This window comes from Erinaceus europaeus, chromosome 14, assembly GCF_950295315.1.
Source record: "Erinaceus europaeus chromosome 14, mEriEur2.1, whole genome shotgun sequence".
Taxonomy (NCBI): domain Eukaryota; kingdom Metazoa; phylum Chordata; class Mammalia; order Eulipotyphla; family Erinaceidae; genus Erinaceus; species Erinaceus europaeus.
Genome location: NC_080175.1, coordinates 24923857 through 24944373, shown reverse-complemented (window position 1 = coordinate 24944373; position 20517 = coordinate 24923857). Strand labels below are relative to the sequence as shown.

The window sequence follows — 20517 nt, the reverse complement described above, 5'->3', positions numbered from 1 at the left end:
GCTCGAACCGGGATCCTTAGGCCAGTCCTTGCACTTTGTGCCCGCTGTGTTACCGCCCAACTCCCCAGATGCTGATTGTGGTCCTTACGTCCAACTGACAGGTTAAACTATCTCCCCTTCATTCTTCCTAGATTGATTCTACTTTGGTCAGACCAGGCGATCTGTGTGCTGTTTTTGGTGCTGGGCATGCTGCTCTGTGCCCTCGCCTGTGGCCCCTGTCCTCTGTTCTTTGCCGGCAGCCCTGTACAGTCTCAGGGCCACTGCATCTGTGTCTTTTGGGGTTCCCCCCCTCTCTGCTCAGATGCCCACCCCACCCCAGTTTCTCTGACCTGCTCTCAGCTCCCTCCTCAACAGGTGCTCTCTGTCTGCATGCCAACTTGAGAGATTTCCTGCTCAATCCTTGCCCCCCTCCTCTGTCTGTAACCCAGGCCCTCCAAGCCCACCTGCTCAGTATCTGCTCTTCCAGCCAGAGACACCAAGATGCCTGGCACACAGTAGGCTCACACGTTAGGGCCTGGGCAGATGGCCTGCCTCCTCTGGCAGAGTAGAGGTGGGGAAGGGGTGGTGGTGTTTCTCCCTGTACAATGCCACCAGCAGGTTCCCCATTTCTGCCTCCCACCCCATGGCTCTGACCATACCTCAGGCATGTTGGTACCCCATCCATTCCTCACCCCCCACTATAGGCCTTCCAGGCGCCCTGTTATGCGGGAGTTCAGCAGGTCGCCCTTTCTTTGGGGCACCCTGGCCTAAGGCCGAGGTGGTTTCTCCAAGAATAACAGCTTCCTACCTCCAGGAAGAAGGTTCTGCCAACAACTAAATAAACATGAGTTTTATGGGGTGATTAATACTTGGGAAGATATGCTCCTACCCCAGCTTTTCAAGGTCTCCCTGCCCTTCTTAGAAATACTGACTGGGGAAGATCAGCCAGTGGCAGAGTCCTCTTGTGGGATGCCACCCCTCTTAGAGTGCTGTCAGCTCAGATCCAGGCTTACATGGGGTTAGGGACACACATCATAACCCTCCCTCCCCTAGGGTGACCTGAATACCATCCTGCAGTTCGGTGTGAGTAGAGAATGAAAGTGCCAGGTGCGGGGCACAGGTGGTGGCACACCCAGCTGAGCACACACATCACATGCTCAAAGACCTGGGTTTGAGCTCCTGCTCCCCACCTGCAGGGGCGGGTGCTTCATGAGCAGAGATGCAGGTCTGCAGTTATCTATGTTTCTCCCTTTCTATGTCCCCCTCCCCTCTCAATTTTGCTCAGCCCTATCAAGTAAAAAAATAATAATAGAAAGAAAAAAAGAGGGAAAAATGTTTGCTCAGAGCTGGACTTACAGTGCTGGCATTGAGCCCCAGTGACAACCCTGGTGGCAACAAACAAACCACTAACTTCTGGGTGCTGCTGGGGAGCCAGTCCTCCAGGAGGACTTCCTATAAGAGATGAGTTCTGAGCTCAGAAACAAAGAACATGGGAAGAATGGCCTGGCTTATGAGGAACCATTTAGACCAGGCAGACATGGGGGTGCCTGGGCACAGAGGAGGAGAATTAGCTGTCAGCCCAGGAGCTGATAGTTGAGGAGAAGGAGGGCAGTAGAAAGGTAGAGGGGTGGCTTTCAGAGGGTGGCTTCTATGCATAGCTGTGGGTATGTGCACGGATCAAGGGGAGAGGGAAGAGGAGTCACACGAGTAGAAAGCTTCTAGTATCTTCTGCGTTGTCAAGTTTCCCAGGAAGAGGGCCAGGCTGCTGCTGGGCCCATTGTTGGGTTGGCGGGCCAGCCAGCTGCCCTGTAACAAGAGGCCTGGGCCTCTCCAGAGAGAGGGCTGTAGCCAGGTCCCGCTTGCAGGGTGTGCCTCAGCTGGGCCTCACAAGGAGCTCGAGCCATCCCAGTGTGGGCGGGTGGGCTGGCTGAGGATCACACTGCCCCCTGGAGCTTCCACTTCCCAGGCTAAACCAATATTTACCCTGAGCTGTGGCTGCCAGGGCCCTGGAGGCAAACATTAGTTTCAGGAGCCTGGTCTAAGCTCTTAGGGTGGGGAAAGAGCCGAGCATATTGGTGGTCATTTGCTTCCTCTGGTGATTTTTTTTTCATCTTGTAATTTTCATTTTTTTGTGTTTGCCCCCAGGGTTATCACTGGGGCTTGGTGCCTGCACTATGACTCTACCACTTCTGGAGGTCTTTTTTCCCCTTTTATTTTTCTTTCTATTTTATTTAATAAGACAGAGCAAAATTGAGAGAGAAGAGAGGGAAAGAGAAAGATTTCTGAAGATCTGCTTTTCTACGCATGAAGTTTCCTTCTGCAGATGGAAAGTCTGGGCTTGACCCTGGGTACTCGCACACGGTAATGTGTGCGCTCAGTTTGGTGCGCCATCACCTGGGCCCTCTTCTTGATTTTTATTTTTCATAAATCATTTCTGGGATTTCACCACTTTGGGATGACTTTCTCAGATAGAGACAGAAAGGGAAGAGGGGAAGGGCACACACACACACAGAGAGAGAGAGAGAGAGAGAAGGAGAGAGACCAAATGTAGTGGGGGTGAGGCCCTAACCAGAGTCAATGACATGGCAAAGCAATGCACTGTCCTAGTGAGTTTTTTTGCTGGCCCTCATTTCTTCTTGAATATATATATCCCTTCTGCTTCAGAGACTCATTATTTCCCTCTCTCTTTATGTTTTATTGGATAGGATAGAGATTAATTAAGAAGGTATAGAGAAGGAGAGAGAAAGAGAGACACCTGCAGACCTGTCTCACTGCTCATGAAGCCCTTCCCCTGTAGGTGGGTAGCAGGAGCTCGAACTTTGATCCTTGAGAGTGGTAATATGTGTGCTTAACTGGGTGTGGCACCACCGTCTGACCCTAGAGATTCTTCCAAGCACTTCCTTTCTTCTCACCCCCAATTTGGCCAGTTTCATGAGGGCCCACCCCCTAGTCTTTCCTCTGCTAGGAAGTCTTGCCTAGTCTCCTCTGTGCTCACTGTCTCCGTGGGCCACCTGACACTCGTGGGGAGGTGGGGGGCAGAGAGATACCTGCAGCACTGCTTCACCACTTGTAAAGCTTTTCCTCTTGCAGGAGACTGAATCTGTGTTTAATTGCAGGGATTGAACCTGGGTCCTTGAGCATGGTAACATGTGCACTCTGTTAGGTGTGCCACTATCTAGCCCCTGCTAGAATCTCTAAAGATGAGCCATCTGGTCTCTCTGTGCCATCTGGATGCCTCCCATAGGTGAGGACTGTGGCCCTCCTGTGTCTTCCAGAACAGAGCTCAAGTCGGCAGGGGTCAGCTACACATGCTGCGCACAGCAGGGCCCTTCCAAGGCCATCACCAGGAGGGAGAAGGCACCAGGTGGCAGCATTAGGATTCAGCCTTTCAGTCATGCTCCCCTGAGGCCTCCAGGCCTCTGCTCTGTTGTTCATGGTGGGCTCTAGCTTTCAACCACCACAGGGACATGTAAAGCACAACCACACATAACTGCTACTATCAACTGTGATTTACAAAAATGACAGTATCTTCTTCTCAAAGTATCTCTTTGGCCCAAGATCTTGTTCTGGGGAGACCTGGGGGGAAGGAGTGAGGTAGGCATGTGTGTCAGGGAGGAGCTGGGACTTGGCAGTATTAGGGGCAAAGCTCTCCAGAAGCAGGAGGCCTGATTGAGTAGACACTTGACCTAGCCCACATCTATCTTAGGGCAAGTCTCTCAGCTTCTCAGCTGTCTCATCTGTTCTTTGGGTACCATTGACCTCACAGAGACTCTACAATGCTCCTGTAAAAGTGTTGACACAAACAGAAAGGGCTAGTGTTCTTTTTTGTTTGTTTGTTTGTTTGTTGTTTTTTAAATTTATTTCTTTATTGGGGAATTAATGTTTTACATTCAACAGTAAATACAATAGTTTGTACATGCATAACATTCCCCAGTTTCCCATTTAACAATACAACCCCCACTATGTCATTTATCATCCTTCATGGACCTGTATTCTCCCCACCCACCCACCCCAGAGTCTTTTACTTGGGTGCGATACGCCAATTCCAGTTCAGGTTCTACTTGTGTTAGGGCTAGTGTTCTTAAAGGACAAATCATCCCACCCCCCACCCTCCAAACCAGTGCCTTTAAGAGTAAATCTTTCAAACTGGGTAACGGTAATCCAGTTGAGAACACACATTATAGTGCTTAAGAGTCTAGGTTAAAGCCTCCCAGTCCCAACCAGAAGGGGGGCAGCTTCACGAGCGGTGAAGCAGTGCTGCAGGTGTCTCTCTCTTCTTCTCTATCTCCCTTGTCCCCTTTCAATATCTCTCTGTCCCATCAGATGAAAGAAAGGAAGGAAGAAGGAAGAAAGAGTGATACCAGAGTGGCGGGTTCAACATGTAGGCACATAATAACCCAATAATAACCTTGGTGGCAATAAAAAAAAAAGAAAAGAAAAATAATAAATCTTGAAACCAAGTCTCTATGTCTGATGGAAAGCAAACCACACAGTCTCAGTGGTTTCTAGGAACAGGATCTCTGGTTCGTCAGCTGGGTTCCTTGGCACCCTAGGGTTCTATTGAGGTTTCTCTGAGGTAGCTGAGACATGTAGAGGGAAGTCGGAGGGCCGACTCTATGCCTGCATTTTAGACTTCACCCAGAAAGTTGGTGCTGTTGGACAAAAGGAGCCCACTGTTAAAAAGAGGGGGTGGGGAGGAAAATTTGAGAACCCCGACACCTGATGTTTCTGATAATCTATACTCAGAAGAAGAGCTTGAAGACTGACTCTAAGGCTGTGTCTCCCAGTGATTCTGGGACTTTTCTGCCTCTCCCTCCCAGAGTCTTGAAAGTGTCTGTTTCTCCTGGTGTTCCTGAACTTGGGCTTCTATGGAGAGGGTGGAGACGGGTGTGGGCCTCAAGGAGCTGCCCAGAGTGGTGGAGAACCCGGGGGCCAGTCCAGCCATGACCCCACCCTCCCAGCTCCTTCCCCTGCCCCGTGTCAGATGCAGACCGGCAGAAGGATGTTTATGGAGACAGTAAATGGGCTGGCAGCGCCTCCCAAATGGGGCCCGCACATACCCGCCAGCCGACCAGCAGGCAGCCACGGCCTAACCCACAGTTAAAGATTATCCAGCCTCCGGATGTGAGAATCCAAACAAACAAGACTTGGGCTGATGGTGGGGCCTACTTCAAAGGGGCCCACTGCCTATTCCGGAGGCCTCTTGCACCAGTGCCCAGTCCTGCCTTGGCCACCCTGCACTGAGGCAGGGGAGGCCCCGGGGGCCCCTGCCAACAGCTGGGCCCCTGGTCTTCCTTCAGCCCCCCCCCACCTTCCTGGCCCTGCTCCGACTCTTCTCCAGGCATTTGCAAACATAGTTCCCCACTCTGATTCCCACTCTCAAGTCTATCTGTCAGTCTACACTCTCCTGTCCTTCAGGGCTCAAGTCAAAATTTGTTTCTTCCAAGATGCCTCCTCTGATGCACTCTGATTCTGGGACTGCCCTCAATTGAAGAGCTTTGTCCTAAAAGGAATGTTTATTCTCCAGAAGACTAGGCACCAAAGAGGCCCCGGGAGTAGGTCTGGGACTTGAAGATTTGTGCAAGGAGAGTTTTCACAATGGTGTTCAAAAATAGGGGGCAGACATCTTGGGTGGTGGTGAGTCTCTTGTCCTCAGGGGCATTCTAACTTAGTCTGGGTGAAAGATACAGGACTTTCTTGTTCTCTTCTGTCTCAGATCCTAACAGGAGGCACTAAGATAAGAAATGGTATCTACACAAGGACTGGTGTAAGGATCCCAGTTCGAGCCCCTGGCTCCCCACCTGCAGGGGAGTCGCTTCACAGGCGGTGAAGCAGGTCTGCAGGTGCCTCTCTTTCTCTCCCCCCCTCTGTCTTCCCCTCCTCTGCCTAGTTCTCTCTATCCTATGTAACAACAATGACATCAATAACATCAACAATAATAACTGCAACAACAATAAAAAAAACAACAAGGGCAACAAAAAGGGAAAATAAATAAATATTTAAAAAATAAAATAAAATTAAAAAAGAAATGGTATCTAGGGGCTGAGTGGTGGTACACCTGGTTGAGCTCACACATTACCATGCACAAGGACCTGGCTTCAAATCCTTACTCCCCACCTATAAGGGAAGCTTCACAGCAGTGACCTAATGCTGCAGGCCTCTCTCTCTCTCTCTCTCTCTCTCTCTCTCTTCTCCTCTATCTCCCCATCCCTCTCAATTTTTCTCTTATATATCAAATAAAAGAAAAAAGAAGGGCGGGATAGATAGCATAATGGTTATGCAAAGAAACTCTCATGCCTCGGGCTCTGAGTCCCAGGTTCAATCCCCTGCACCACCATAAACCAAAGCTCTGGTAAAAAAGAAAAAAGAAAAAAAAATGGTATCCAAACATGTTCACGCTTCTGAGCTTTGTTATTACTTTTAAGGTGTATTTTTATTTATTTACTTATTTTAAGGTATATTTTTAAATGACTCATTAATTTGAAAAAAATAAGTATTTTTGTTGATTTTGGATATAGAGAGAAATTCAAAGGGAAGGGGGCGATAGAGAGACACCTGCAGCACCGCTCCACCACTCTTAAAGTTTCCCCCCTGCAGATGGGGACCAGGGTCTTGAACCTGGGTCCTTGTGCATTGTAATGTGTGCACTCAATCAGGTGCACCTCACCCCAGCCCCTTCCTCCAACTTTTATCCACCTCCCCACCCCTATGGGTGATGGCTTCTTCCTCTTTCTGCCACCCCTGCCTTGAATGGGCACACAGTGGAATAGTCAGTGGGTGACTAAGTGCCACCTTGGAGGTCCTGGACCCCCCTGCCCTTTGGAGGCCTGCTTCTTGCTGCACTGGCCTAGGGAGTCTACAGAATCCATTGCTCCAGAAGAGGCAGGTGATGAGGACTGACAAGCTCTTTCTGGAATAGGGGATCCCCCATCATAAAGTCCTCCAAAGGGGGCAGCATGGGTTGAGGCACAAATTACATTGCATGTTGCTTCCACATAAGGCCCCCGCAGCTTTTGGTTATAGGCTACCTGCCGGGATTTTCTCAGCTCTCCCCTTGGGGTGCAGTCCTGAGCTGAGGCTGGTCCCTTGGTGTTCTTGCCTGGTTTGGGGTGCTGGGCCCTTTCTGACCTCTGACTCGATGTGGGCTCATGTAGTTGTGACCTTTGCTGGCCCTCTGCAGAGTGTGTTCTGCCCAGCAAATCCATCTCGAGTTTCGTCTATTTTGGGCCCGGGTGCAGCTGGGCCCACTGATGGGAGGGTTATTTTGGAGCCTGCTGGTGGCCTGATGCTGCTTCTGACCGGAGGGGTGGAGGGGATGGGAGAGAAGACACTGGCCCTGGGCACTGGCTCTCGGGATTCTGTTTTTAGCTATTTCCCAGCATCTCCAGAGCCTCCTTTTCCAATGCCAGCAACATCTGAAGCAAGGCCAGATGGACATTTTCCTCCCCCTTCTCTCTCCCCACTGTTGTTTCATCTTTCTTCTCTTTCTCCTCTAATTTCCCATGTAGCTTCTCCTTCCTGGTCTGTAATCATTGATGTCATTTAGCAATTATCCAGGTGTTGGTTACAGTTGTCTAAGTCCTCCACTAAGGCACAGAAAGTGGATTGTCTGAGTGCAGGTGCACGTGACCTTGACTGGCAGGCCCGACCTGAGCAAATACTAAACTCTGAAGTTTTCCAGGACTCAGGTGCCAGGGGCTTCCCACTATGTCCCTGACCTTGGTAACTATATCTTAAGGCAGGTCCCATGAGCCCTGTCTGCCAGGCAAGTGATCTGAGGCTGGGAGCCTCAGATTTGTCATCCACAGAGCATCAGCCAAGTACTGGGTTACACCTTGACACTTAGCCCTGAATCACCCCGAAGTTCACTCTCCTGAGTCTATGCCCTGCAGCATGGGAATAACGATGGATCACAGTCCCCTAGCTATTCTCTCTCTCTCTCTCTCTCTGTCTCTGTCTCTCTCTCTCTCTCGCTTTCTTTCTTTCTTTCTTCTTTTTATAAAAGCCATATTTTATTTGTGGCTAGTAGTGGTTTATGTCAAAAGTGGTTACCATCAAAATTCTGTGTCTCCACCCTCCCACCTCCCAAAGATAACTCCACAGTTCTTACAAAGTTTGCTTCTTATTTTTTTTTTGCAAGCTCATATGTATCAGTTCCTTAGAGTCCACATGAGTGAAACCACCTGATAGTTGTCTTTATCTTATTTCACTAAGCATAATCACCTCCAGTTCCATCCATTTTGTCCCAAAGGATACAATATCTTTTTTATTGCAGAGTAGTATTCCATGGAATATATATCCCATAACATCTTTTACCAGTCATCTGTCGATGGAAACCAGCCAGACAGTGGGGAGGCAGGGTTTGAACCCAGAAGGTGCCTTCTGAGTCCTTGCACTTAAGCATGCTCCTCTCTTGTCCACCAGCATATGGATTTTGGTTATTGTAAAAGCTGAAATACATTTAGGGTGCATTATTAGGTGCCACACTGTACCTTGAGTAGTTCAGGACACATCAGAGGTACTGGGTCAGGTTCTGTGCTCTATCTAAGAGGGCACGTACAGAGCAGGAAGGAGATGCATGGTGAGGGGGAGTGGGGAGTCCAAGTATTCTTTAAGGAATCTTGCCTTTCTTTCTTTCTTTCTTTCTTTCTTTCTTTCTTTCTTTCGCATTTGTTACTATTTTTTCCCTTTATTGGGGGATTAATGTTTTACATTTGACAGTGAATAAAATAGTTTGTACATGCATGACATTTATCAGTTTTCCACATAACAATACAACCCCCACTAGATCCTCTGTCAGCCTTTTTCAGGACCTGTACTCTCCCCGCCACCTATCCCAGAGACTTTTACTCTGGTGCAATACACCAACTCCAGTTCTAGTTCTACTTGTGTTGTCTCTCCTGATCTTGGTTTTCAACTTCTGCGTGTGAATAAGATCATCCCATGTTCATCCTTCTGTTTAGGAATCTTGTCTTTCTCGTGGGGCTGAGAGGCAGCCCCAGAGATAGTGGATAGAAAATAATAGAGAGGGAGGCAGTGGCTGGGAAAATAGCACAAGTGGTTGAGCATTGGACTTTCATGCTTGAGGTTCCTGGTTTGATTCCCCAGCACTGTATGTATCAGAGTGGTGCTCTGGCTTCTCCTTCTGACCGCCTCTTCTCTGCTTCATGTGAAACAGAAAATTAAAATTAAATCTTAAAAAAGAAAATATGGGGAGATATATTTTATATAAAGAAATGGAAACACTTTCTTAAAACAGTGCTTGTAGAAAGTGTTTCTGAAGGGCTGGGTGGTGGCGTACCTGGTTAAGTGCATGTATTACAGTGCACAAGGACCTGGGTTCAAACCCCCAGGCCCCATCTGCAGGGGGAAAGCTTTGCGAGTGGTGAAGCAGTGCTGCAGGTGTCTGTCTGTCTGTCTCTCTCTCTCTCATCCCCCTTCTCTGTTGATTTCTGGCTGTCTCCATTCAATAAATAGATTAAAAAATATAAAAAAAGAGTTTCTGAAGAAGAGTTTCTTTTTTTATTGTTGTAGTTATTATTATTGTTGTTGTTATTGATGTTGTCATTGTTAAATAGGACAGAGAGAAATGGAGAGAGGAGGGGAAGACAGAGGGGGAGAGAAAGACACACCTGCAGACCTGCTTCACCACCTGTGAAGCGACTCCCCTGCAGGTGGGGAGCCAGGGGCTCGAACCAGGATGAAGAAGACTTTCAAGGTCGGGGTAGTGGCACACTGGTTGAGCACATACATGACCAGGCACAAGGACCTGGGTTCAAGCCCTCAGTTCCAATCTGCTGGGAGGAAGCTTCATGAGTGGTGAAGCAGTGTTGCAGGTGCCTCTGTCTCTCTTCATCTTTCATCTCAATTTCTGTTTGTCCTTTATCCTATCAAGAAGAGAGACAGATTCGTGCCTGAGGCTCCAAGGCCCCACGTTCAGTCCTCCACACTACCATAGGCCAGAGCTGAGTAATGCTCTGGTAAAAGGTGAGAGAGAGAGAGAGAGAGAGAGAGAGACTGAGACTGACTCAGCAATGGCACAGGTTTTGTGGAGGTACTGAGCATCTTTAAGATGAAAAGGATTTCTGGAGGTACATAGCGCAGAAGCACTCCTATCCAGCCCCATCTAGAAGTCTGGGGCTTCTCAGGAATGATGGCTCAGGGCTAGCTCAGGAATGATGAGCTTATACACAGTGGGGTGGGTGGGGAGTGTGGGCATCATGCGTGTGGGGCCCCCATGACAGCCATGTTCCTGCAGGCCCTGATTGGCTGGGCACCTCTGAGTCACTTCTTTCCTCCTTCCCCTTGTCCCTGTCGCTTCCCCTCTGGCATCTCCAACCCCCTGGCATCCTCAGGGATCAGTGCTTGGAGTCCCTAGTGGCTGGGGAACAAGGGCTGTCCCCTGGGGTCCAGGTCAATCCACAGCCCTCCCTGCTATTGTCTCTCCTGCCGCCCCCCCTCCTGCTCAGTTCCTCCTGCCTCTGCAGCCTCACAGCCTCTCTGCACCATGGCTGTCACAGAGTCAATTCCCTGGAATAATCGCATTTTCCGCTTGGCTCCCTCCTCCTTGCCAAGCACAATGCTGGGAAACCCCAACCAGCCAGGCCCCAGGAGGCTCCTCCAGAGCAGCAGGAGACCTGCAGGGAGGTTGCAGTGCCTTCTCCCTGCCTGGGCCCAAACAGCACTGGGGGAGTGGGGCGGGCGGGGGGGGGGGGGGGGGCGGCACACAACAGGGAGGCTTTCAGAACAGTCTCTGGATTTCAACTAGAGATAATTTCTGGCTCCCGGAGCAGCAGCATCCCTCTGTTCTGACACCCGGGCGCCCTAACCATCCTTATCAGCTCCTGGAGAGAAAGTACAGATTCTCCCTTGGGGAGGTTCAAAGTCACCAGGCCAGGGACTGGCCCACAGTGTGACCTGCCTTAGCATTAGCCAAATTTGGCCACATTCAACCTGCCCTCCTCCCCCCACAAGAGGGAATCAATAAACAGGAGAGCCAGGAAGGGAAGAATGCTGGGAGTTGGATAGAAATTTCAGGCCTCCATATTGGGAACAACTCCCAGGGCTGCTTTAAGGAGTCATTCATTATAAATTAAAGGACTTCACAAACTCAGACACAACAGACCCTCCAAAGAGTGTGTCAGAAAATGGGGCATTCATTGTATTGGAAAGGTGCTCAGGGCATAGTATATGCCGACCCTGGCTTTGAATAGGCCATCTGTATAGCACTGTTTTCATGGAGTTTGTGCCTGTGAATGTGTGATTCATGGATGCCCTGAAGCTACTCACTGGATTTAGGGAGAAGGCACTTAAAAATATATTAATTAATTTTGTTTAATGAGAGAGATACATGGAAAAGGCACAGAAAGAAAGATCAAAGCACTGTTCAGCTAGGGCTTATGGTGGTGCTGGGTGTTGAACCTGGACACTTACTTTTTTTTTAAAGTTTTATTTATTTTAATGAGAGAGATACAGAGAAAAAAATACAAAGACAGAGGGGAGAGAGAGAGAGAAATAGAGGGGGTGGGGGAGAGAGAGAGAGAGAATTTAAAAAAAAAATCCAAGTACTACTCAGTTCCGGCATATGATGGTGCTGGGGATTGAATATGGGACTTCTGGTGTCTCAGGCATAAAAAGTTTGCATAACCATTATGGTATTTCCTACAGAGAGAGAAGGAGAGAAGAGAGGAGAAAGGAGGAGAAAGAGATTACATTGCACTGGGAGTTTAGCAGGGGGAGGAGGGAGAGAAGGACGCAGGGAGGGGAGAGGCGGAGTGCGCGTGTGGTGCAGCTGGCTGACTGCCAGTGTCACTATGCGCAAGGCCCCAGGTTCAAACCCCCACGGGGGTCAAGCTTCAAGAGCAGTGAAGCAGCGCTGCAGCTGTCTCTCTCCCTCTCGATTTCTCTCTGTCCTATCAAATAAAATAAAACTAAAATGAAAGAGACACTAAGCATGAGACACTAAAAAATACACGTATTTTCAGTTTTGGCGTCATTCCTTCCGACCCTTCCGGCGCTTTGCTTAGACAGCGAGCTGCACCGCCCCGCCCTGCCCCGCGTTGCTGCTCCGCGCGGCTGGCGGCGGCTGGCGGTGACGCGCTGCCTCCCCTCCCCTCCCGCAGACAGCGAGCTGGTGCTCCCCGACTGCCTGCGGCCGCGCTCCTTCACCGCCCTGCGGCGCCCGTCCCTGCGGCGCGAGGCGGACGAGGCGCGCCTCTCCGTGAGCCTGTGCGACCTCAACGTGCCCGCGGGCGCCGACGCGGACGACGCCGGCCCGGCCGCCGGCTGCCCCATCCCGCAGAACTCGCTCAACTCCCAGCACAGCCGCGCGCTCCCGGCGCAGCTCGACGGCGACCTGCGCTTCCACGCGCTCCGCGCCGGCGCGCACGTCCGCATCCTGGACGAGCAGACCGTGGCGCGCCTGGAGCACGGCCGCGACGAGCGCGCGCTCGTCTTCACCAGCCGGCCCGTGCGCGTGGCCGAGACCATCTTCGTCAAGGTCACGCGCTCCGGCGGCGCGCGGCCCGGCGCGCTCTCCTTCGGGGCGACCACGTGCGACCCCGGCACGCTGCGGCCGGCCGAGCTGCCCTTCGGCCCCGAGGCCCTGGGGGACCGCAAGGAATTCTGGGCCGTGGGCCGCGTGCCCGGGCCCCTGCACAGCGGCGACATCCTGGGCCTGGTGGTCAACGCCGACGGGGAGCTGCACCTCAGCCACAACGGCGCGGCCGCGGGCATGCAGCTGTGCGTGGACGCCTCGCAGCCGCTCTGGATGCTCTTCGGCCTGCACGGAGCCGTCACGCAGATCCGCATCCTCGGTGAGTGCTCCGGGCATGGCGCCATGCCGCCCCCACGGCGCCCCCTGCCGGCTGCGGGTCGTCCGGCTCCTGCGCGCCTGTCCCTCAGCGCTGGGGTCCTCAGGTCTCACCAGCTGCTGGGGCAGGGGGAGAAAGGCGGCGGCCGTGGAGCTCACCGCAGCCTGTTGAATCCAGCGCATTGTGTGAACATGTGGACACATAGTATACACACACGCACGCGTATATATCCCAGGTACGCACGGCCCCGTGGCCACTTAAAATTAAAAAAAAAAAAAAACATTTCCACTACCAGTTTTTTTTTTTTTTTTGCCTCCAGGATTATCGCTGGTTGTGGTACGAATCCACTTTTCCTGCGGTTTATTATTAGTATTTAAAAGGACAAAGAGAATCGAGAGAGGAGAGGGAGACAGACAGCTGCAGACCTGCTTCGCTGCTTGTGCAGTTGGGGGACCGGGGCTCGAACCCGGATCTTAGCGCGGGTCCGCGGGTTAGGATGTTCGCCAGCGCGCGGCCCCCACCAGCTGGTTTTTTGGGGCTTAGTTTCCATTTCACGCAGCCGGGACTCCAGGCCTCTGCGGCTGCTGCTGCGGGTGACTGCGAGTCGGAGTCGGCGTGTCCTCGGCAGGGTGGGCCGGGTGTGGGGCCCTGCCTGCCGTTCCGGTGCCAGTGCCGAGTTTGAACGGACGGGTGACGGCGAGTTGTGAGAGCCGTGCTGGCCAGGGTGCTCTAGGTTCCTTTTGAGAAAGGCCCTTTGGGTCAAGAAAGTTTGGGAAGTGACACGGTTTTTTGTTTGTTTTAGCCAGGAGATTCTTCATCCTAGAGAACTTCTCTGAGTAAGGCAGAGGCAGTGGTGCAGGGAGAGAGACAGACAGACAGACAGACAGACAGACAAGACACCACAGTACTGAGGCTTCCTTCAGTGCAGTCTGGCCAGGCTCAAACCTGTGTCGGGCCCATGGCAAAGCAGCACACTATCCAAGTGAGCTATTTTGATGACTCCTCTAGTTTATTATTTATTTATTTGCCTCCAGGGTTATCGCTGGGGCTCAGTGCCTGCACTACAAATCCACTGCTCCTGGGGGCTATTTTCCCCATTTTATTGCCCTTATCGTGGCACTTGTTATTGTTGTTATAGCTGTCGTTGTTGTTGGATAGGACAGAGAGAAATGGAGAGAGGAGGGGAAGACAGAGAGGGGAGAGAAAGACAGACACCAGCAGACCTGCTTCACTGCCTGTGAAGTGACTCCCCTGCAGGTGGGGAGCCGGGGCTCGGACCAGGATCCTTACGCCGGTCCTTGTGCTTTGCACCATGTGCACTTAACCTGCTGCGCTACCGCCTGACACCTTATTTTATTTTATTTTCTGTAGTGCTGGGGACTGAACTCAGAGCCTCAAGTATGTACAATGCCACTGCTTCAGCCTCTCCAGACTGATTTTTTTCCCCCCATTCTTTATTTTAGCAGAAAAGAGGCATGGAGGGAGAGACACCATAACATTGCTCCACCATCCCTGGAAGGGTTCCCTAGCATGGTCTTTGTTGTTCCCATATTGTCCCAGAGCTTGAACCAGGGCCTTGTGCTTGGTGCGATGTGTGTTCTTACTGGGTGAGTTATATCCTGGCCCTGATTCCAGGTGAATCATTAAGGAAGGGACAGTGATAGGGCACACAGCTTCTCCAGACAGATCTGACCAGAAAATAATTCTCAGAAAATACCCACTGGGACCTTTGTTTCCCAGAGCGAATAGCTGGGCTGCTTTCGTTAGATTCGCGTGGAGACAGACCCCAGAGACCCCAACCTCCAGAGATTTGGGCTTTATAGATCTAAAATAAACCAGGGGCAATAAAAAGAAATCAGGCTAGATGGAAAGGCATCCGAAAGATAAGAAGTGAGGGTGCGAATTGAGAATGGAATAAAATGATGAGATGAGACTAGGCTGCAGAGAAATAAATCAAGCTGAGGCAACGGGATGTTTGGCTCACTCACCAAGAGACACTGCTGCTCACATGAAGGAAACTGCATAAGGCCAAGGTGTTCTCTTGCCTCAGCACCATCTAATAATAGCTATAAGGAGCTTTCCAGTGAGGCTTCTGTTGCCCAGAGAGGCTTACTAGATTGGAGCAAAGGAGAGGCTTAAAAAAACAAGTCAGGATTTAAATGTCCCAAGAGGTAAATGGGCCAAAATGGACATTGAAGAATAATTCAGACTTCTATGTGAGCAGAGCCCGACAGCCTTCAAAGCAAACATCAGTCAGTGACACTTGTGTGTGCAGGGCACCTGTTCACCTTGTAGTGGGATGCCTTGCTTTACTGGAGTGAGGTAAGAATGGAAGGTATTTCCTTTACTCCAAAACCACTGCCCAGGTTCACATGGTGCAGTGCTGGCAAACTCAGGAATGTGGTAGGGATACCTCACAGGATTGTTCTGGAATTGCTCACTAGTGCAATAAGGCAAGAAAGGCGGAGGAGAGATAGGACTTCTTGAAAGGAGCTAATAATGAACTTGAAAATTATTAGCAGTAATATGGAAACCTTGCAAATGTCTAGCGAATAGTTTCAGAAAAAGTAAGACTGGGGCCAGGAGCTGGTGCACCCGCTTGAGTGTCCATATGGCTATACCCAGGAACGTGGGTTCAAAACCCCAGTCCCCATCTGCAGAGTGGAAGCTTCATGAGCATTGAAGCGGTGCTACAGGTGTCTTTTTCTTTTCATCTCCCCCCTGCTCTCTCAAATTTTCTCTGTCCTAGAAAATAAAAGAAAGGGAAAGAATAAAAAGAAAGTACATACGTATGAAAAGAAACAGTAAGACTAATGATTTACAGCCAATAGCTACTAATGAAGCAAATGCGGTCCCACTGCCTAGTGCCATGGAAAGCCAAATACTGTCGCACCAGCCTCCTCCTGAGCTGTCCTTTGGTGTCCCCTGGACACAGTTGCCCAGCTAAGTAACAGGGTCAGAGGCACCCCATAAATCAGCACCTAGTATGCTCCCCTGGGGTCCCACAGGTGCTACAGGGCAGTGTTCTTGGTGTCTCTTTGAGCTTTCTGAGATGAACAATCAGTGAGATGTTCCCAGGTGTAACAATCCTTTTCACCCAAAACTCATTTCTTCTGACCCGCATTAGGTGAAATCAGTCATTTCTCCCATATTAACGAATGCCATCACTACAGACTTTGGAGAATCTTCAAAATGCAGCCAGTGAAAACCTGCTCCACACCTTACACCAGCTCTTGCACAAAGAGAAGTTTTCTTACCATTCAGATTAACAGTGGAGGCCAGAACAATGCTCAAGTTGCCCTCTCCCCTTACTTCATTCTAGATATTTATACAGGTAGTAGAGGGTCTGGAAACTGAAAACTGGAGGTGGATTTGGGGCTATGCAAACAGGGCTTTGTCACCACCAAGTGACACCAAGCCTGGTCTTCCGACATGGTTTAAGCTCTTTCGTTTGCCCTGAAGGCAAATGACAAGCAGCAACCCTGGGCAAGTATGAGTTTTCTGGCCATCAAGTCACGTGACCTTCTGGATCATGATGGGTTTTCCTTCTGCAGAAGTTTCTGCAGTCAAATGCTCTTCCCCTGAGCTCTGCCCCCTTCTGCAGAAGTTTCTGTAAAAAAAAAAAAAAAAAAAAAAAAAAAAGCCACTTTCTTGTGTTTTACTCGGCTTCTCAGTGCCAGATCACCTTGCCCTCCTAGGGCCCGCTGAAGGAGGAGCCCTGTCCCTCGGGGCTGTGGTTTCACTTAGAGCAGAGATCTCATAGGGACCTGCCTATGTGGAGGGCGATGCTAGGGCCTGTGGGAGAGTCTGAGGTGAATGAGACTTCCTGCTGTTGGGAAGTTCCTGGTTTAGTGGGGCAAAGACGAGTCCAACCCTGAGCTCTGCGCTTGCTTAGTCCCATGTAGCCAGTAGAGAATAGTGCCCTAGGGGAGAGCTGCCCAGTGGAGTGGTGTGGAGAAGATCCCTTCGAAAGGCCTCTTGCCTGCCACTTAGCAGTTGCAGGGATGGGAAAGGACCCTGTTGGTCTTGCTGTAGGTTTCATGCCCACGCTGTGCCTGGTGCCTGGTGCTCTCAGTGAGGACTTAGGAAAGGGGGAGGGAAGGGGAGATGGGAGTGAGGGCAGGAAGGAGGGAAAGAACAAGTGTGGGAGATGGTGAAGGGCATTTCAGAGGTGCCAGAGGAGACAGCGGGAGGTGCCCACAGACTGTGGAGATCATGGGACTCGGAATAAGAGGGGCAGGCTGGGACCCGAAGGGCCATTCCTGGCGGGACTCAGGTGACTGTCCCCAGCATGTCATGGAGGGGGAGGCACCTTCTAGGCCGCGGACTTGCTTGGAGGCTGCTGATGTGGAAACAGCTGAGGGCCGGGTGGCCCTCCAGTTTCAGGGCTGGGACAGAGAGCAGAGGCAAGGCACGGAGCCAGTCTATGGACTCGTACCCTGAGCTTGGTGGCGGGCTGTGTGGTCTGCTGTGCTGCCTGCTTTTTCTACCCGGGGCCTGGGGAGGTGAGGCTTGAACCTCAGCTCTGCAGAGCTGTGCAGCTAGTGTGTTCCTCCCTCCTGCCCGTCCACAGGCTCCACCATCCTGGCAGAACGGACCATCCCATCTCTCCCCTGCTCCCCTGCCTCCACGCCAACCTCGCCCAGTGCCCTGGGTAGCCGCCTCTCTGATCCCTTGTTCAGCACGTGCAGTTCTGGACTCCTGGGCAGCTCCGTGGGCGGTGAGTAGGCTGGCTCTGCCAGGTCACCTGCCCCGGACTCTTGTTGAGGCAGGCTGCAGCTGCTCAGCACCTCTGGGACCCCGGGGGAGCATACTAGGTGCTGATTTATGGGGTGCCTCTCACCCTGTTACTCAGCTGGGCAACTGTGTCCAGGGGACACCAAAGGACAGCTCAGGAGGAGGCTGGTTTAAGAGATTTTGGGGTCCCTGCTTCCTTCTGATTCCTCTTCTCACTGCCTCATGGCCATCTTGGCCTCTGGCCTTGGGTGGGGGTTAGGGACCAGAATGAGTGCACCTCCACTTCCTCTTGTGTCCTGGAAGTCCGGTCATCAGGGTAAACAGGCAGACTGAGATAGGTGGTGGGGGAACAAGCATCCCAGGGGCTCTGCTCTCTTTAAACATGGGCCATGCTGGGCCCATGTCCCCCTGACCCATATCACCTCGCCCCCAGGGACAGCCCCCAACTCGCCTGTGAGCCTGCCTGAGTCACCCGTGACCCCAGGCCCTGGCCAGTGGATCGACGAGTGCACCATTTGCTACGAGCACGCGGTGGACACGGTCATCTACACGTGCGGACACATGTGCCTGTGCTATGCCTGCGGCCTGCGCCTCAAGAAAGCTCTCCATGCCTGCTGCCCCATCTGCCGCCGCCCCATCAAGGACATCATCAAGACCTACCGCAGCTCCTAGCCCCCCCCCCCCCCCCCGTCCCCCTAGACAGCTCAGACCGCTGCCCAGCTCTGGCTGGGCAGACCAACAAGCCCCACCTCCTCTTTTTCTTTTTTGGAAACTCTTTTCCCTTTTCCATTAAACACAGGAAACTGAGGCCCATGATGGTTTAGGGAGAAAAGGGGTATGGGGGTGGGGGTGGGCAGAAGCAGCTCACCCAGCGGAGGGGAGGAAGCCCACACTCTACCTGTATTTCCTTTCTGTGCACCTCATTTTCCCTGCATGCCAAGGGGCTCACTTGGGGTCTCAGTCTGCCTTCATCAACCCCTCCCTAGTTGAGGCAGGTTTCTGGCAGGTCCCTCCAGCCCACATGGCACCTTTCTGAGAATTAGAAAATGTGTCCCTTTCTCCGGGCTTATGAGGCTTTGAGCCAGCACACTTGGCTTGGCTAGAAGGGAGTGGGCTGGCCACTGGCCCCCATGTGTCCCCGAACCAGCTGTGAGCAGCAGTCATGAATGGGTAGCTCCTTACTCTGCCCTGTGCCCACCTGCCTCTTTCCCTCTACCTGCCCCCTGCCCCTGGGTGCCAGGGAGAAGGCCAGTGGGTGCCTCTCACTGCAGCCTCCATGCCATGTCCCTCTCCTGCTCACCCTGTCCCAGCTGAGATGTGGAGGGCCACCGCCTTCCTGCCCTGGGCATCTCACTGGATGCTGCTGCCCCGTCCATCGTCTTGGTGTGGGCCTCGGAGCAGGGCTTGCCTTTGCCACCTGCTCTGTGGCATGTCCTCCCGCATCTCAGTGAGGGCCCAGGCCTGGCTGGTGCTCAATGGATGTAGCATCACCAGGAGTGGCCAGGACCCTGGGCTGGGGGGTGTGATGGGGGAGGGGCAGGTTTCCTGGGGTAAGACTAGCCTCTTTCTTTATAGAACTAATTTATTTGGAGGTGGGTGGGTGTGTGCGTGTGTGCACGTGTGTGTGTGTGTGTGTGTGTGTGTGTGTGTCCTTTTCCCTGCCCTCTTATGTGGGGGTGAGAGATGCAGTATGAATGGGGGGTCACCCCTCAGAATCTTCCCAGACTCCCCTAAGAGCCCAGAGCCAACTCCACTTAGTGTGAATGAGGACTCCGTGAAAAGGGGCTGAGTTGAGAGGCTGCCTGGTAAATTGTTTTACAGAGACGCAAACTCAGCCCCTTCTGTTCCCAGGGCCCCCAAGTGCCCTTCCTCCCAGGCCTGTGTGGTCATCTCAGTTGGCTCATAAACATACAGCCCCCCACACACATGCACACATAGTAAGTTCTGGGGAGTCTGAGAGAGAGCAGTCTAGTGTGGGACAGGGAGGAGGGCTGAGGGTGCCCAGGTAGAGAAGGGTGGGGAGCCTGTTTTCAGGGACGGTTCTCTAAGGGTGCTGCTAAGGGTATGCCCCCCACCTGCTCAGAGGCCACAGCCATCTGGACCCCCACAGTCTGGTCCTGATAGGTGTGGGCGGGCCAGCTCCGTACCCAGCACTCTGCCCTGCTCCTGTGGTAGCTGGCAGGACATGGGCTTCTGGACCTACCCCAGACCAGCTGTGTGGCTCCAGGCCTCTTAGCCTCAGCTGCCAGCTGTGTAACTGGTGTGTGTGTGTGTGTGTGTGTGTGTGTGTGTGTGTGTGTGTGTCCGTCTCCTGAGAGTTCTTTGCAGCTATGGGGGGTGGGTGGGGTGAAGCACTGGGGTCATGCCTTTGGGAACTCACTACTCCTCTGTGGGTCTCAATCCTGACATTGACCTGGAGCCTCTTCCTGTGGGATTGGGGCAAATAGTGGTGGTGGCCCTGAATCCAGTCAGGGGCCCATCTTAGAGGGAAAGGAGGATTTTAAAGAGAAGTTTTAAGAGCAGGAGCTGTATGGGCTGAGGTTGGGAAAAGAAACCATCCATCAATTGTCTCCTTGTTTGTGTGGGGGTCATTGTGATTGTGAATAAACATGATTTCGTACTAGCCTCGGGCTGTGCTGAGATGAAGGGAGGACAAGCTGTCCTGGATGAGAAGGGCACCTCCAGCCAGGGAAAACTGAAGTGTTATGTGTGCAGTGGGGCGGGGGGGGGGGGGGGTGATGGCTGGAGTGTGACCTGGGACTTGGGCACCCAGGACCTGATGGTGAGTGAGCCCTGTTGTAAATGGAGAAGCCATTGTCTTCCGGTGGCATCGCAGGGCTGCAGCATAGAGCTTACTTCCTCTTTGGGCCTCTGCCTGGTCTGATTTGTGGATGGCAGTGCCATCTAGGGGCTAATCAGAAGATGACAGCTTCCCCGCCTCTACCACGTAGGTGGGGCAGCTGGGCAGAGAGAGAGAGAGATCCCTGGA

The 20517-nt window shown here is 52.1% G+C and overlaps 1 protein-coding gene across 6 annotated transcripts in view; it reads left to right on the top strand.

The window, feature by feature from the left end:
• The window catches only part of NEURL1 (neuralized E3 ubiquitin protein ligase 1), a 106146-nt gene extending 87811 nt beyond the window's left edge, over positions 1–18335 (top strand). For 4 of the 6 annotated variants that reach the window (XM_007530507.3, XM_016191329.2, XM_060171393.1 and 1 more), the window contains 3 exons: positions 12102–12794; positions 17365–17511; positions 17962–18335. In XM_007530507.3, coding sequence (XP_007530569.1) covers positions 12102–12794; positions 17365–17511; positions 17962–18200 — 1079 coding nt within the window. In that variant the 3' untranslated portion in view covers positions 18201–18335. Of the gene's footprint in view, positions 1–12101; positions 12795–15918; positions 17331–17364; positions 17512–17961 lie in introns of those variants that run through there. The other 2 variants (XM_060171391.1, XM_060171392.1) reach the window with 2 other exon arrangements.
• Positions 18336–20517: the final 2182 nt, after the last annotated feature.